This window comes from Oratosquilla oratoria, chromosome 12, assembly GCF_046742065.1.
Source record: "Oratosquilla oratoria isolate Oo_2021 chromosome 12, ASM4674206v1, whole genome shotgun sequence".
NCBI lineage: Eukaryota > Metazoa > Arthropoda > Malacostraca > Stomatopoda > Squillidae > Oratosquilla > Oratosquilla oratoria.
The window spans coordinates 43157449-43175799 of record NC_134788.1 but is presented as its reverse complement, the minus strand read 5'-3'; the positions used below and the strand labels follow the sequence as shown (position 1 = coordinate 43175799).

Sequence of the window (18351 nt, the reverse complement as noted above, 5' to 3'; positions counted from 1 at the left end):
GACAAGAAACTATGGTCTCAAACTGTCCGAAAATAGATTCAATTTGGAAGTGGGTAGAAGCAACTTTGCCAACCGTGTAGACTTCCTGCACAGGTAGTGCAATGTAGTTCAATTCGAAGCTTTAAGAATCATTTAGATAAATACCTAAGATGCTGTAATGATTATAATTTATGTTATATTATTTGTTTTTGTTTTGTTATAATTTGTCTGTCTGATTTTCATTTAATATTAGTTATATGTCAATTTATTATCATTTACTATTTACCTGTTTGTTTGTTATTCAACTATACCTATGCATTTATTTATGTATTTTATTTGTTATTTACATTATTATAGTTTTTATTTATTATTAATATGATTTTTTTTTCTTTTCTTTTTTTCTTTGGGGCATCCGACCTAGATATGGATCAAAAGGTCTGCTGTCGGCATGCTCCGCCTTTGTAATCCTTTGTATGTCAGTCAAAATGCACTTTCTACGGTCCCACTTAGACTATTTCCCTCAGAACTGTGGTGACTTCAGTGAGGAACAGGGAGAACGTTTCCACCAGGATATTCGTGTCATGGAAGAACGCTACCAAGGCCGGTGGGATGTGAACTTTCTTGCGGACTACTGTTGGTGTTTGAAACGAGACGTGGTGGCTGCCCAACACAGGAGAAAGTCACTGAAAAGGCCCTTCATCCATGATTAGATTTTCTGTAATATATCCTCTTTATCTTCTGAACTATGCAAGAAAAAATTATTTCTTTTGTCAAGAATTTTTTTTCCAAAATTAAAGGGAATAAATAGCACTAAATGGCGTTTTTAATGATATTTACCGCCTCGTATCTGAAAAACGTGACCTAATTGAACAAAATGAGTGTGATTTTTAGATTCTGCATAGCAAATTACCCTAGAATCAGTTATCGGATGCTTTACCTTTGAAACTTCGCAGGCCAGCGTTATCATTATGCATATCAATTATGCATTCCGAAAAACTATATACTTGCCTGTGATCAACATGAAAGCAAGGGACGGGTACAGTGGGTGGTATTATTCTTGGTTCCTTCTTTATGAAGTTATGTACAGATTCCTAGGTAATGTAGATGTAAAAATATTTTTAAAATATGATAATTATATACAAGTTAGCCCATTGGTTGCCCTCAATAAATTAACGATTTATTATCTTGAGTACCGGAAATTCACCTCACTATAATACTTGTGGTTGTTATTCCATCATTATTATTGATTTCCTTTTGGTGTTTAATATTCATCATATATCTGACAGAACAATTATCCCGAAACACCAGTGGAACATAAAATGGATACAAATAACACACGCGTTTTCTTTGTTTACATCCATCGACATTTTGTAAATTAAAAACCGCTAGATAGATACTTACTTAAATTGTGCACTACAGCATTTTGATTGGTATTCAAATGTAGTAGACAGGTTTTGTCTGAGCTCATTGTTTATTTATGTCTTATGAATAAAATCTGTATGCTGCTAAATGGCACTTGATGATTTTCTAACAATCTGAATCATATCTGGTACCTCTAAAATTTGAAATACTAAATGTTCGGAGATAGACACAGAAACTTTACGTATACCCCCGACTCCACACGCCCTTGAGGTGGAGCTTGTACAATTGAATGTTGCTTGGGTGGATATTGTACGGTTGATTAGGGCTCCTGATACATAGCCTAACCTGACCTAACCAAGCATAACTTAACCTAACCTATGTTAGATTGGATTCTACATCTGGCCCGACTTTTCTTTACATTAATATGATGGTTTGTACAAATGGGTATTAGTTTTTCTTTTTATTTTAGTCTTAGCAAAATTATTTTGTAATTTCAACATCTAAAAAAATATAGTGTAGCCTATTATCATTTTCATATTCATTGGTGTACCTGATGGTCACGGATTTCATTGCAAAAAGTAAAGCGACTAAAGGCAAAGTCTTTCATTGTGGGGAGTTGGTCAAGTCTAGTCCTTAAATGAGCACAAACTTTATACATAATACTGTTTACTAAAACTGACTGTCAGTAGTACCATTTCGTTATCTTTATCATTAAAACCTAATCATTGTTTGGCCACCCCGTTCTGAGAAAAAAATATATGGTAATATGGTGTGTATATTTGTATCATTTAAATGATCGATTTGGCAATACCTATTTGTCAATCTCGCAACAACGTTAATTATACCATACCCAAATGTTCTTTATTTATATTGCTACGACCGTTTTTTTCGGAATATACACGCAATTGTCTTTAGCCTTTGACACTTATACAATTACATTTGAAAATTGTACGTTATTTTCGAAAACCAGCTTACTAATAACTCAAAGCACCACCATGATTATATCCGATAATATTGTTTCTAATTAATATGAGGCACATAACAAGATTACCTAAAGTTTTAGGGTTATTACTTAACGCCTTGTGACATAATATTGTGATAAAGAGTGTTCTATATAATACACTAATGTTATTAGATTAATAATGAGTACCCAACGATCCGTAAATAAAATATCACGAATAAAATAAATGGTATACCATAAATACTACGTTTTCTTTGTCTTAAAAGATTTTTTTTTAAAACAACAAGTGTACGGAAGTGTCAATTTGTGTGATCTATCCATGTCTTCATTTACTTAGAATATGCATAGCTGTCTCATTCACTTTTATTTCTTGCCGATGAAATAAAATAGACAAAAATGTTCGGACCAAGTTTCTTATTTACTGGTGGTGTTTCTGTTCATATATTTTTACGTGTCTGTGAATTTCTGTAATATATGTATATATAAATATACATATACAGTATATAATTTTCTAAGTTTATTGTAAAAAACAATACATTTAACTATTTTCAAACGTTTTAAAAGACTTATCAACTTAATACAAGTTGATAGTGCTAAGCAAACCAGATAATTTGAGTCACCATGCACACTAGTTTTATTTCCAATGTTTTGTTATAATATTGTAGTCTAAGTTACATTTCTTCTTTCATAAAATGTAGATTACATTGCCTAATTTCTTTGAACATTACCTTGATGTAATGCAGATTGAAAGTACCAATAATTTTTCTAAAGAAAATATATTGTACAGTTTATAATATATATGTGTATATATATATATATATACAAATGTAAAATACTATTTACTACAATGCAGTCTTTTATGAAGAAAAAAAAATCCCACTTTAGAATATGGTAATTTTGGGGGCAAAGATCTAAATTTGACATCGCCAATGGCTCACCATTTAACCATTCTATTGATAAGCCAGTTCTTGCTTATTTCTTTCTGAAATCTAAATTTGCCCAATCTAATACCATTACTATACTGCCCTGCTTAACCCATTAAACTCCGATGACAAGATGTCTTGTCATTTGGTCAAATAAAACAAAAAATCATAAAACACCAAAATGTTTGATCAAACACCAGAAAAATATGACGTCAATCCTCGCTTCGCTCGCAGCGAAGCGAGGACTGACGTAATATTTTTCTGGTGTTTGATCAAACATTTTGGTGTTTTATGATTTTTTGTTTTATTTGACCAAATGACAAGACATCTTGTCATCGGAGTTTAATGGGTTAATACGATTACCTTACCTTACAGGACCTCCACTAAATGGTACCTGTTATTGGCTTTTGATAGGCATTACAGAAGTGAAATACATATGCTAATCTTTGTACTTTTTTCATTTCAAAGATTACTTTCTCTTGCATGGATCTAATAAGGAAGTTCCCAAGACTATCAAGTTCCTATAGCAATTAACAATTGAATAATGAACATATAAATTTCCTAAAGTATATATTTGGTGTATAACAAATCATATTGATGGAAAAGTGTAGAATATACAATTGAAGTTGATTTATATCTTGATAATGCTGGTTTAACTTCTTGCATGTGTCTTTTTAATCTGGATTGAAATGTATAATTCTATATTGTCAGTATTAACCATATCTAAGACCAAACAATAGCTTTATATCTGCACAAAAATAATCTACAGTGCCATTAGTCAAAGGGATGAACAGAATGTCAACATATTAGCTCAATATGTACAAGACTTTATTGCAATATCACACATCTATACAAGAATCTGCATATATAGGATTTCATAATAGAATTACTTAACAAAATGCCTTTCAAAAAATGTGTAAAATAATCAGTCCTCACTGCTCCTAATAGAACTTTGAGGAAATACTGTTAAGGTTGCCTCATAAGTAATAATATAATAATAACAATATGAGATAATTTTTACTCGGAAATCATTCTGGCCAGTAAAACAGTAAACAATGGCATATAAACTTTTCTCCAATCTTTAAATTTCAATCACTAATAAGCTGTTTCCACAACAAACAACCATATTCTCTTTTAGAAAAGCCTGTCCCACATCAAATGATGGTACACTCTAAAATCATACTCCCCTCACCTATGCATACATGTCCATATTTTTAATAGAATGTCAACATGCAAGGATAGTTTGGTATTCAAGATTTAATAAAATATTAGGTCATCACTTGACACCTTTATTCAAAACTAGGTGCATGTGGCAAGCTTGTCATGCATCCATTTCATAATATCAAGAAGAAATATGCATGCACATCAAGTGTAAAGTTTAACATTACCCTATTTCAGTCACATCTCTCTTTAGAATTGTGATATTCATATGTTAGCCACCTTGATTTGACAGAAGTTGGATTATATTTTGAACATGGATTATCAATTTGTTCATAATTGGTTTCAAGATGTATGACATATAAAGTTAATATGTGAGTAAAATGAAGTTATATAATCAGCAAAGAGTACAAAGTGGTATGATTGTGGAGGCAAGACGAGAACATGGCTGAAAAAGTTTAATCCTGGTCTAACACCTCCTCCTTAACTTCCACTTGATCAAACCACGAATACGATGCTTCTCCGTCAGAAATGGATTCTGAGGCAGTAAGACCATCTTCTACTTTAATGAGAACTTCTTCTATGGGGGTCATTTGTTCATCAATACTTTCAGCTGCTGGATTATGCGTCTGCAAATGCCGCTTCAAGGTCAATGTCCGAGTGAACACCGCATTGCAAATTTTACATTTGTTTTGTTTCTTAATACTGTGTGTTTGAAAATGTGACTCAAGGGTGTCACGGCTAGTAAAGGACGCATCACAAATGTGGCAACTGTAAGGATTATCACCTGTATGACCGATAACGTGAGACTTGAGGTAACTCGCTCGCGAAAAAGTCGCACTGCAATATGAGCATTTGTGGGATTTTTCCTTATCGTGTACTTTCATGTGGGCTTTGAGGGAAGCGGGACGAGAATAGGCAGCATTACATACTTGGCACTTGTGGGGCAAATCACCTGTGTGGTTGTTGATGTGAAGCTTTAGGTGATCTGCGCGAGAGAAGGCGGAATCGCAGTAGGAACATTTATATGGCTTTTCTCCGGTGTGTGTCCTTAAATGGGTCTTGAGTGCCCCCGAGGTGGTGAAGGCGGCTGTACAATGACTACACTTAAAAGGCCGTTCCCCTGAATGTGTCATGATGTGTGTCTTCAAATGACCTACTTGGCTGAACGTGGCCATGCAAAGCTGGCACTTGAATGGTCGTTCTCCAGTGTGAGTTCTCATGTGAATCTTCAAGTCGCACAAACGAGTGAAAGCCGTATTACAATTCGAGCACCTGTGCGGTTTTTCTCCAGTGTGTGTAAACATGTGAGTTCGCAGACTACTCGAATCGTAATACGCTGCATCACATTTCGAACATTTATGAGACTTGAGGCCTGTGTGCCTCTTTAGATGCCTATTTAAAGAAGATCTATTGCTAAAAGTTGCGTTACAGCTACTACATTCGTACGGTTTCTCTCCTGTATGTACTGTCATGTGTTCTTTTAATCCTGACGGCAACAGAAAGGCTGCGGTGCACAATGAACACTTATGGGCCTTTTTCCCTGTGTGCGACTTTTCGTGACTTTTCAGGCTGTCGGATGTGTAAAAGGCAGCATCACAATAGGAACATTTGAAAGACTTCTCGCCAGTGTGTCTAACAGAATGCCGTTTAAGCTTAGAAGAAAATTTAAATGACGCCCCACACACTGTACACGTGTACGGTTTTTCTAAAGAATGTGTTTTCATGTGGCAATTTAGAGTATTCCGTGTTAAAAACGCCGAACTGCATACGGAACATACGTGGGATTTCTCGCCTGTATGCGTTAAAATGTGGTTTTTCAAGTACGATGGACGGGAAAAGGCAGCACCGCAAATTTCACATTTGTAGGTCTTTTCAGAGGTATGTGTAGTCATATGTTTACTTAAACTATCTTTGTATGCGAATGAAGCATCACAGAGTGTACAACTAAAAGGTTTTTTGCCAGTATGCGTCATCATGTGTCTTCCTAGTTTACTTGCACAACTAAACGTGGCATTACACAGAGAACAATGGCGATTTTTTTTCTCTGAGTGTGTGCTCATGTGCCTATGAAAATCTACTGCTTGAGGAAAGGTCACATCACAGAGGCTACATTTCTTGAGAAGCTCATCTGTGTCTGCCTCAAAAGTAGGTTTCTTGTCAGTTTCCTGAGACAATGAATCCCTGTGTATGACCTCATTTGAGCCTACAGGTATGTAAATATCAGTCTGTTTACCAGACCATATGCTGGAATGAGAAATAAGAAGTTATCGTCACAGGTTAAAATGTCATCACAAATTACACAACTTAAGAAGACTTTACTCATTCACTTATGGATCTAAAACTAGGAAACGAGTTATTCGTAAAGGTTGTACCTTTTCTGGTTCACCAGACTGTTAACAATGGTTTCCAATTCATTTTTGGAAACATCTGCCGGGTCCATCTGCAATGTAGGGAGAATATGTAATCAGTTTTACAACAGATTTGATGAAACAAACCTTCCTACTACTCGTAGAGAATTGTACCTCCAATTTCAATTCTAAATGACCAATTGTGAGGGTTTCAAAGAGTTCATTTATCTGCAATGTAGGGAGAATATCTAATCAGTTTTACAACAGATTTGATGAAACAAACCTTCCTACTACTCGTAGAGAATTGTATCTCCAATTTCAATTCTAAATGACCAATTGTGATGGTTTCTAAAAGTTTAATTATCTGCAATGAAGGGAGAACACCTAATCAGTTTTACAACGGATTTGATGAAACAAACCTTCCTACTACTCATAGAGAATTGTATCTCCAATTTCAATTCTAAATGACCAATTGTGATGGTTTCTAAGAGTTCATTTATCTGCAATGTAGGGAGAATATCTAATCAGTTTTACAACGGATTTGATGAAACAAACCTTCCTACTACTCATAGAGAATTGTATCTCCAATTTCAATTCTAAATGACCAATTGTGATGGTTTCTAAGAGTTTAATCATCTACAATGTAGGAAGATTACCTAATCAGTTTTACAACAGATTTGATGAAACAAAACTTCCTACTACTCATAGAGAATTGTACCTCCAATTTCAATTCTAAATGACCAATTGTGATGGTTTCTAAGAGTTTAATTATCTGCAATGTAGGGAGATTACCTAATCAGTTTTACAACAGATTTGATGAAACAAACCTTCCTACTACTCGTATAGAATTGTATCTCCAAATTCAATTCTAAATGACCAATTGTGATGGTTTCTAAAAGTTTAATTATCTGCAATGAAGGGAGAACACCTAATCAGTTTTACAACAGATTTGATGAAACAAAACTTCCTACTACTCATAGAGAATTATATCTCCAATTTCAATTCTAAATAACCAATTGTGAGGGTTTCTAAGAGTTCAATTTTCTATTTACATGGTATAACATTTCAATCTTAAAAACTGACTGAATAACTGCTATTCACTTGTGTTTATATTAATCAATCCAGTTCTCAGGCATAGATATAATATATATGTAAATCAAACTACATACAGTATGTGTTTATTGCATCATAAAAAAGTGAGCCACCTCTGAGCCAAAGGTCTGTTAAAACTTAGAAATAGGGTGATATCTACAATTAGGTCCTTATTTCAGTTTTAAGCATACCATCAATAATCAGCATATTTATGATTGCCTATTCTCCAGTACCATATATATATATAAATATATATATATATATATATATATATATATATATATATATATATATATATATATATCAACAAAAAACCACTGGTAAATAAGAAGCTTAGTCCTAACTTTTTGGTATATTTAACAAATTAAAAAATAGACGAAAACGTTCGGACTAAACTTCTTATTTCCCAGTGTTTTTTTCTGCATATTATTTTCACGTGTGCCTTGTGAATTACTGCAATATATATATATATATATATATATATATATATATATATATATATATATATATATATATATATATATTTCCAAATGATGCTAGGTTGCTTGTGGTATCAGTTGCCATGCTAGAGTAATGGAAGAATCTAATCACTCTATGGATTATGGACAACCTAGAAAAGACCACCTGCTTACATGAGATCGGTGTTTGTAGGGGGGGAAGAGAAGTCTGCAGGAAAATGAAAAGACAGTTGTGCGTAAAAGAGGGCTATCGTCACTGGGTACTCTAGGGATATTTATTGGCAAATGCAGGGATGACCTGTCGTCCATGAGGAGCTGAGATGGGAGGGGGGGCAGAAAGGGTGGTGGAGGGGGAGCGAAATGAGTGGGAATAGGTATGTGACTCTGAAGGGAAGAGGCCAAACGCAGAGTATGGGAGTCCAATATATTTTACGTTTCGCCCAGCAGGGCTTCTTCAGAAATAACATCGATGAAAAACATTTTACTCCTTATATAGCCCGAGCCTTGCGGGGAGAAACAAACATTAAAATCGTGTACACACAATTTGCGCAAATTGCTTGTTACTTGTAATTAAAATTGCCAATGGTTTGTTTATTGTAATAATGATCTGATTCCATGATCTGATACATGACTCTGACTTGGCTACCTCCCTTATAAGGGGGAAAAAGCACTTGCTTGGTATATAGATAGAATAGATGTATGTGTCATAGTTCAGGAGACATGGGATTCCCTTGAGGTCCTACAGCACATATATGATATATGTTTTTTATTTATTATTATTACTAATAATAATATTATCATTATCAATATTCCCAACAGTTCACCATCCCTTCTACTTTTATAGAATATATTGTACCAATTCAAAAAGATTTATATAATAAATTCTTTGCATTGGTTTAGCTAGTTGGAAGAAGGTACATTCACAGGGGTTTAATATACTTTGGATACGAGAGATATTCAGTTCCTATGCTACGGTGCCATTATAGTTTGGCTCAGAGTCCTGTCTCTTACACTAAGTTAATCTAACTTACAAAGATTTTATTTCCTCTATAAGTGTGAAAGCATTAAGCCATGTCAATATCAAGATAATCAAGGTGTCCAATATACTACCAATAATTCAGAGCCATGAGACACTAGTTGTTTTTGTGTGACAAGAATTATACAGATTTGTTCTTCCTTCTTATATTCTGAGGGGAAAACTCGATGGCAGTGCTGTGTGATGAATTGTGTCAACCACTAACATTTAAGCTGTTTTATTTAACTTGTATCTTCATTTTGTCTGTCGCCATGTAATTTTATTCAGCTAAGGGAATTAACCCATTTTTATTTTATTTCATTTTATTTTATTCTGTTTTTTGTAAGAAGTATGTCCATATCACATGAGAACAAACATATCAGTATATCCAATTGATATCAGATATCTTAATATCTCAATACTTATTCAGCCAAATGTCTTCAAACTTGCAGATACAATAGAATATGGTGTTATACATGAACACAAACATGGTGGTGTCAGTACATTGGATATTTTGATATCTCAATATTGATGTGAGAAATAGCTTTCAAACTTGTAGATACAGTGAAATTTGGTACAGTTAATTTATCAATGGTAATACATACATACATATACCAAGGCTTTTTCCCCCTTCCAAGGGAGGTAGCCAAAAAGGGAAAGGCATAAAAACACTCCCACCCATTTCATCCCTAAATACACTCCACACCCCTCCCACCCTCCCTCTCATCTGAGCACCTCCTGGATGACGGGTCATCCCTGCACCCTGCCCACCGCCCTGGGTCAGAAGCAGTGTCGCAAGACACAGTACATCCACAGCAAGGCCGCTTCATTTAATCGGCGACCCCCCCTCTCCGTCCCCCTTTGCATATAAGGCGAGGACGGGGAGAAATCCCTTCGGGCTGTGTCAAAATTTACTCACACATACTGTAGTTCATTGTTGGTAAATTGTATGACCGTGAATTACCTATCAAACTTACCTTCCACACAATAAGAAATTTTTGGCTTCAACTACAGAGCGAGGCATTCTTGGGAGTAAGCATAGCTACTTAGATTTATTGTTTTAATACAAGTCACAGAATCTTCTTCCGGTAAGCGAAATACAAAGTTTCACATTCCAAAGAATGTAATTTCCATGAATACTGCTGACATATATTTAGCTACGTTCGTTTCATCATCACTATTAGCGTCCGAAAGCTATAGTCGACATTCATCAAGCGCTATCAGCAATAATATGCTTAAATTATTATTAACGGAGATAACCAATGACACAATTGTTGATTTTCCCTTGTTTACATTTGTTGACAATTACTGTTCACTCAAAAAAGCGCTAAATTCTAAATTATACTTCTGTTATCATCGGCATCTATATTTCTACCCATGGTACTTCATATTTTTTCTAGTCGTTACTTTTTGCCGATGAAAATAAATGGTATGTTGTCTTTTATAAAGAAAAAAAAAATTCATTACTTTGCATATTTCTCCCCCTGGAAATTCAGCTATTTTTCTGGTTGGATGTTGTACTGAACCATAGAAAATATACGTTGCATTTCACAGAAAGTATATGTATGTACCTGGTTTTCATTAATTTTCGCTAACCAGTTAGTCTGTTCTGTCTTATGCGATATTTGGACTGCTTAGCAATTTTTTTTTATATTTTCAGGATCTATCTCACGCCATCGCTGTTGATCCTTGGAAATGTAAACATTGACTACATTGAAACTTGTAGGTAACAAGAGGGTCAGCGTTTGAAGCGCATAAAGCTCTATTTGCACGGCCAAATAGTTTATCAAACCTGGTTGTCCAACCTATTTGTCAAGAGGTTTGAAGAGGTGTCAGACGGTCAATCCAAACGTACATCCAACCTCAGTGTAACTCAGTTGTAAGCAAAGATGCCTATCGACCGAGACCTTCTAATTGCTATCGGTTTAGCGGTGGCATTAAAGAAAAAGAAAAGAAAACCAAAGTGGATAAAGGATTGGTTGTTGAAGAGAGACCAAAATTCACATACCACCTTGCTTGTCGATTTAAAATTAAAGCCAGATGACTGGAATAATTATATGGAAATGGACAAGGCAGCATATTTAGATCTGCTGAGATGCGCCACTCCTTTCATTAACTATAAGGACACAAACATGAGAAAGGCCATTACCCCTCATGAAAGGCTGAGTGCCACATTATGTTTTTTAGCTACAGGAAGAACCCTTCAGGACATGAAATTTTCCGCTGTTATTGCCGCGAGCACTTTGTCTTCGATCATACCAGAAACATGTGATGCTATCTACAAAGCTCTTCATAAGGACTACCTGAAGGTAAGGAAATTATTAGGAAAAATGTTCGTAATTATTCGGAATCTTAAAGATGAAAATAACTCAAATAAATCGAAAATGAATGTTGAAAATTTGTAAAATACTGTGACATACCTGAATCATCTGTTTCTACTATAAACAAAACTATCCGAAGGAAATGGTGTTGTATACTGCTGTTATGATTCTTAATATGATAGTAAGATTTCCCATCTCTACTTCAAACAACACATCATTACATATGTTTCAAGCTATTATTACAGTATGTTGGTCCATTGAATTTAGTCTATGTGCAATGTATTTCCTGAAGGCCATATTACCAGTATCATCTTTATCTAGTGATCTGTCTAATTTTTTTACCATGATATCTAATATGTTATCAGATTTTGATCAAGTTCGGTTAACATTTCACAGCAGGCATCTGGCTGCTACATGTCACATTTTCTCTTTCAGTCGCAACTGGTTCATCTGCAATCTAAAACAAAATTTTCTTATCAAGCTACTATGATATATATATATATAGACTAGCCAAATTACCCGCGCGTTGCTGCGAGTTCGTGAATAATCCCTAACCTAACCATACCCCCACCTAACTTCAACCCTATACCCCAACCAAAATAATTTTTTTGGAAATGATATATAGCTTTAAACACTCCCCTTCCCAGGTGTGTGCCCCCCTACCCGAAGGTTGGGAAACCCTAGTTTGAAAATACATATGTGTACATGAACACAAATATCATATGTACACATTCTATTGCAGGCGTGTGTGTGTATGTGTGTGTGTGGATTGACAATAAATGTCTACAGCTAAAAGGTGAAAAATTGTATCTAGTTTATCTTCAGAATATATATAGTTATAGGGGTTTACCTGCAAAAACGTAGGAGTTTGCGACTTGCTAGGTAAGACCACCCGCATGCGCGGGATCGGTTTTTCGTGGAAGGGGAAGAATGTCTGTAAGAAAATGAAAAAATAGTAGTGTATAAAAGAGGGCTTTTGCCACCGGGCGATTGAGCGAGCGATTAGGGGCGGTTTGTGGTCGTGGCTCAGGAGAAATGGGCAGGGAACTTGGATGGCGGTGCCGACGCCTGGGATTAGAATCACCAAAACTTGAGAAAATGGTAGGTGTAGTACAGTGAGTCCTCCTTATACAGTAATTCATTATCCGGTAAATTCACAGTTATGGTATTTGGTAATTACTACCCTCAATTCTATTTATAGTAAGATATGGTACCCGTTAGATATTTTGAAGAGGAAAGAGCAGGAAGAAGGTACGTCTGCCACATCCTATTATTACATCTTATAATGGGTTCGGTATACAGTAATTTAGATTTGCGGTAAGGTTTTCAGGAATGCATATGTACCATATAACAAGGACTTACTGTGGTAGAGAAAGGTGGAAAAATGGAAAAATCTTTAATAGGAGGTAAACTGAAATGAGAAGATGTAGTATAAGAAAGTTAGAAAGGAAGTGAATTTTAGTCGAAGAAAAAGTACGTGTAGATGTTTGTGTGTGGGGCATGGCTATATTCGTGAGAATTGTGTTTATGTATCTTACAGGAAGTGAGTAGAGTTCACTTCCCGCGTGTAGAGAGCACGTTCCTGATTAGCCCCAGGTTGGGCTTGAGAGTCAGGAGAGTGGATCCAATGGCGGTGCGAGGGGGGGCAGGCATGCAGGTGTTGTACTATCTTTCTCCCTCCAAGCACAACTCTGAAAGCAGAGAATTACATGACTTGGGAATTGTGTGTAAATGTCAGAAGTGTAAACCCGCTCGCCAGCGTCAGCAAAGAGGCCAGGGTGTGGGTGCGGGCCAGTCGGCAAGAGAGGCTCCCCAATTCCTCTCTCGCAACCAACCGGCAAAGAGTTAAGGCTCTGAATCAGAGTTGAATTGTGGGTAGCGAGCAAGGGTGCGTGTATCTCTTCTCTTCCAAGCACAACTCTGAAAACAGAGAAATTAAGTGACTTGGGAAATGTGTGTATTTGTCTTTGGTGTAAACCCGCCTGCCAATGTCAACAAAGAGGTCGGCCTGTGCCAGACTGGCAACAGCAAAGGAGAAAAGTCTCCTCACCGCCACCACCCGGCGAAGATTCCTGGGCGCTTGTTGAGTGAACTGGAGTGGAGAGCGACGTCCGACCTCTGCAAGTCCTCTGGAGGAGTTTGTGAATAATCAATTTCTGCCTGCACTAAAATTAAATGAAAGTAACCAATATTTCAACATTTGTTAGAATTATACAATCATTTTACATTTACATGCTTTCTTCTTACAAAAGCTATCATGGTTTTTGGCAACCTTTTCGCAAATATAAATAATATTCATGGACACATGCAATGGTTTGTTTAATCATATTAATTCTTATGTTACAAAAATAATACACGACTTAAGAGGACACTACAGTAGTGGCGTGTTCCCTTACCATAAACCACCTAACTTTAACCCTTAACCCTAACCATTTTTTTTTTTTTTTTTTTTTGAAATGAGACATAGTTATCCAAGTACCTGGAGGGATACGGTATCAGAATATATACGGTTATGGGGGTCTATCTCCAGAACCCTAGGAGTAGTTCGTGAATAAAAGAAACAAACAGACAGACAGACAGAGGCTACTACTTTTTTATAGTAGAATTATATATATATATACTGTATATATATATATAATATATATATATATATATATATATATATTTACCTAGTTGTATTATACGGGAAGGGAGCTATGCTTGTGGTGACCCATCTTTGTATCTTTCAGCATCAAGTTTATTCTTAAAATTGTGAATAGTATTTGCACACTCTGTTTTTTCATCTAAGTTATTCCATATATCCAGCACTTTGTGAGGGAAGCTATTCTTTTTCCTATCTCTTCTATAGTTGTCCTTTTAGAGTTTCTTTTCATGACCTCTTGTTTTTCCATTGTCATTTTTTAGTAAATCTTTTCTGTCAAGGATTTCTGTACCTTTCATGATTCTATATGTAGTCAGTAGATCACCTATGTGTGTGTGTGTGTGTTTGTGTAGGAGTATGCTTGGGCTTACTGTGTATTATGGTTGGTATACACTTGAGCAATGTAACTTGAACAAACATAATGAGCAGACTGAACAGGGCCTGCTCATTATGTTCATTCAATTTGTTTGGACTAAAATAATTTGCTCAAGTTACCCACCCTCATCAATTAAAACATTTGTTAACATAACTCTTAGGCTAGCTCTACAGACTTTTCAACATAGTGCTGCTATCTTCTATTAATCAAATTAATCTTTTCATAGATATACTAATGTAAAATGGCAACATAAATATTGAGATGCTATTTTGTATTTCAGTTTCCTACATCAGCGGAAGAGTGGCAAGCTATTGGACAAGAGTTCAAGCATAGATGGAACTTCCCTAACTGTCTCGGTGCTGTCGATGGGAAACACATACGGATCAAGCCACCATCAGGTTCTGGATCATATTTTTTGAACTACAAAGGGTACAACAGCCTTGTGTTATTGGGAGTTGTTAATGCAAACTATGAATTCATCATGGCTGATGTAGGGACAAACGGCCATGTATCAGATGGAAGTGTTATAGAAAACACAGAATTTGGAAGGCGGCTTACAAGTGAGACACTTTCTCTCCCAGATGATGCTACCCCTAGTAATTCTGATCGTAATTTGCCTTATGTTTTTGTAGGAGATGAAGCATTTGCACTGAGACCAGATTTTTTGAAACCATTTCCTCAAGAGGATTTGAATACAGAGAACAGAATTTTCAACTACAGACTATCAAGAGCAAGAAGAGTTGTTGAAAATACTTTTGGAATAATGGCTTCTAGATTTCAGATCTTCTACACAACAATAAATCTGAAGTTATCAAGTATTGAAAAGGTTGTCATGGCATGTGTTGTCCTTCACAATTATCTACGAAAGTCATGCCCTTCAAAATATTCTCCAGAAGACTGCTTCCATAGGGATGATATTTCAAACAAAATAACTTTACCAGGGTTATCGTTTGATCCTAATTTTGTAGCAGGTTTACAGAATAGTCAGGAAACACAAAACTGTTCCCAAGCTGCAAAAGAAGCAAGAGTTAGATTTAAGGAATACTTTGCTAATGAAGGTGCAGTATCATGGCAAAAAGACTTTGCGTAAAATATTTGTACTACCTTGTGCACAAAGAAATTGTACTGTGGTTCAAATGTTTCCATATAACTGTTTACAATGAAACCTTATTTCTTCTCACAAGCCATAGCAAATGAATGCCAAAATTTATGCTATCATGTTGCGTGTGGTTTGATCGACATGGAAGTATTTTTTTTTTTTCTTTTCTTTTCTTAACTACCCTGTACTATTTTCTGGAAATAAAGTGATTGTACTACTTCTTGGAAATAAAGTAATTTTAGCATACTACTATGGTGTATATAAAGTACTTACCTCATTATCCAAGCTATTTATACTGTCCAGATGGGAGTAAATCTCATGGTCTTGGTCCAAAACAAATATCTCATCAAAATACGAAAGAGGAATATGTCATTAGTAGAATTCCCAGATGTATTTAGTTTTCTAATATCCTATATTCTCTCCTAAAATCAGTCCAGAAGCAGCCTATCTTATTCACCATGGCATTTCGTGTGCAACACAGCTTTAGGATCCTCAGTACCTCTTGAAGAGCAGATAACTCCTCGTTTCTAGTTATTGTATTAACCCCTTCGATACAATGACGCCTACGTAGGCGTCATGAGGAGCAAGTGGGTACGCGAGGATGCCGATGTCGGCGTCTTAAATCTATATATTGTAGTTGTACCTGCGTGACCCCCATACTCTGTAAACTGGCTTCATCATATTTTCTATGGTTATCAAAATTCACGGGTGAAAAATAACGAGCAATACAGCGGTAACTTTATTTTTTATAATGCGAGTATTATGACGCAACATTGCATGTCCGGCAGCTAATGCTGCCCACGAGATGGTCCAGAGTGAAGGGGTTAACATGTTCTTTTGATTTCACCTTCCATAAAGCTGGATGTTCTCTGCATTTGTGGATAACTTCCAAGAATGCCTTCCTCTCATCCCTCTTTCCATTATATTCCTCTTCCGACAACAGATGTAATTGTTGTGTCCGCTTCAAGGTGTGAATAGCTATTGAGGTTTTATGTTTGACCATCACCCTCACAAACTGTCAATGATGTCATGTAACTTACAGGCTACCCAGAAAAGTCAGACTCAGGCAAACTCTCTTCAAACAGTTTGACCAACATAACTGACAACCAAATATCCCATTCACATGGTCAGCCATCACTTCAAATACGTGTTTGACAAAAAGTATGACCATTAAGAATGTCTAAACCAGTTGTTCTCAAACTGTGAGCCATGACAGAAACTTAAGGGGGGGGGGGGCATGGCCTGCTGTTACAAAGTACAGTATGCATTTTTATATAATGTGCGGAATCTGGGGAAAAAAGATCCATCACTCTCCTGGCAGAAGAATTGTAAGATAATTATGATTGTCAACCTTGTAATACAGCCAAGGATTTCTCTTCAACTTTTTAATTATCATTGATATGATTTATATAAAAATAATGAAGAATGAGGTGAAGGCAGTTGTTAAGATGATGAGAGCAGGTAAGGCACCTGAGTTGGATGGGTGTCGTGCAGAATGTCTAAAAAAGGGAGGTACAGTGATTGTGAACTGGCCAATGAGGTTATTTATTGTTTGTTTAAGAGAGGGTAGAGTGCCAGAGGACTGGAGGAGTGCCTGTTTAGTTCCAGTTTACAAGGAAAAGGGGGACAAGTGTGAGTGCAGTAGTTTGAGGGAACAGCTTGTTAAGTGTAGTTGGGAGGGTCTTGATTGAGAGGATTAGGAGAGGAACAGAGGGAGTAATTGGTGAGGAACAGTGTGGATTTAGGATGGGTAGAGGTGTAGATCAGATTTTTGTGGTAAGACAGATATGTGAGAAAGTTTTAGGAAAAGGTAAAAATGTTTTTTGGGCTTTTATGGATTTGGAAAAAGCTTATGACAGGGTAGACAGGAAGGCACTGTGGGAGGTATTGCAGATACATGGGATAGGAGGAAAGCTGTTAAGAGCAATCAAGAGTTTTTATGAAAGTACTAGAGCCTGTGTTGGAATCAGAAATGGAGAGAATGAGTGGTTTGAGGTAAAGGTGGGACTTCATCAGGGATGTGTTATGTTGCCTTGAGTGTTTACTTTCTACATGGATGGGGTAGTGTGAGAGGGTAATGGGTTGGGGATAGGAGATGGTTAAAGAAAATGGAGAAAAGTGGGAAATAAGCCAGTTGTTGTTTGCTGATGACACTGCACTTGTAGCAGGATCAGAGTAGGGCTTGAAAAAGTTAGTGACAGAGTTTTGGAAGGTGTCCAAAAGGTGGAAGTTGAAGATATATGTGGGTAAAAGTAAGGTGATGAGATGTACAAAGGGAGAAAGTGGTAGCAGACTGAAAGTGAGTATTAAAGGAGAGAAACTGGAGGAAATGGATAGTTTTAGATACTTGGGTGCAAATCTGGTGGAGGTAGAATGCAAATTGAGAGAAGCAAGTAAATACCTTGGGGGATTAAAAAGTGTGATGAGAAATAGACATTTGGGAATGGATACTAAGAGGAGATTGTATGAAGGAGTGATTGTGCCAACAGCACTGTATGGGGCAGAAGCATGAAACATAAGACAGGAGGAGTTTGAGTGTGTTTGAGATGAGGTGCCTGAGAAGTATGATAGCGGTTACTAGGCTGGATAGGGTGAGAAGTGAGGAGGTGATGAGG

General features: G+C 36.3%; 1 protein-coding gene across 1 annotated transcript; it reads right to left on the bottom strand.

Annotated features, from left to right (window-relative positions):
- Positions 1–4038: 4038 nt before the first annotated feature.
- Positions 4039–10602, bottom strand: LOC143031545 (uncharacterized). Its single transcript, XM_076195535.1, has 3 exons — positions 10277–10602; positions 6759–6826; positions 4039–6630 (listed from the first exon to the last, which is right to left on the bottom strand). The coding sequence occupies exons 2-3, from the start codon at positions 6824–6826 to the stop codon at positions 4842–4844; spliced, it is 1857 nt and encodes a 618-aa protein (XP_076051650.1). The 5' UTR covers positions 10277–10602; the 3' UTR covers positions 4039–4841.
- Positions 10603–18351: the final 7749 nt, after the last annotated feature.

Excerpts from the sequence above, each read along its gene's own strand:
- LOC143031545 (XM_076195535.1), bottom strand. The coding sequence starts at position 6,826 with ATGGACCCGGCAGATGTTTCCAAAAATGAATTGGAAACCATTGTTAAC. Across the intron at positions 6,631-6,758 it reads AGTCTGGTGAACCAGAAAAG|CATATGGTCTGGTAAACAGA; the intron begins GTACAACCTTTA and ends TTCTCATTCCAG.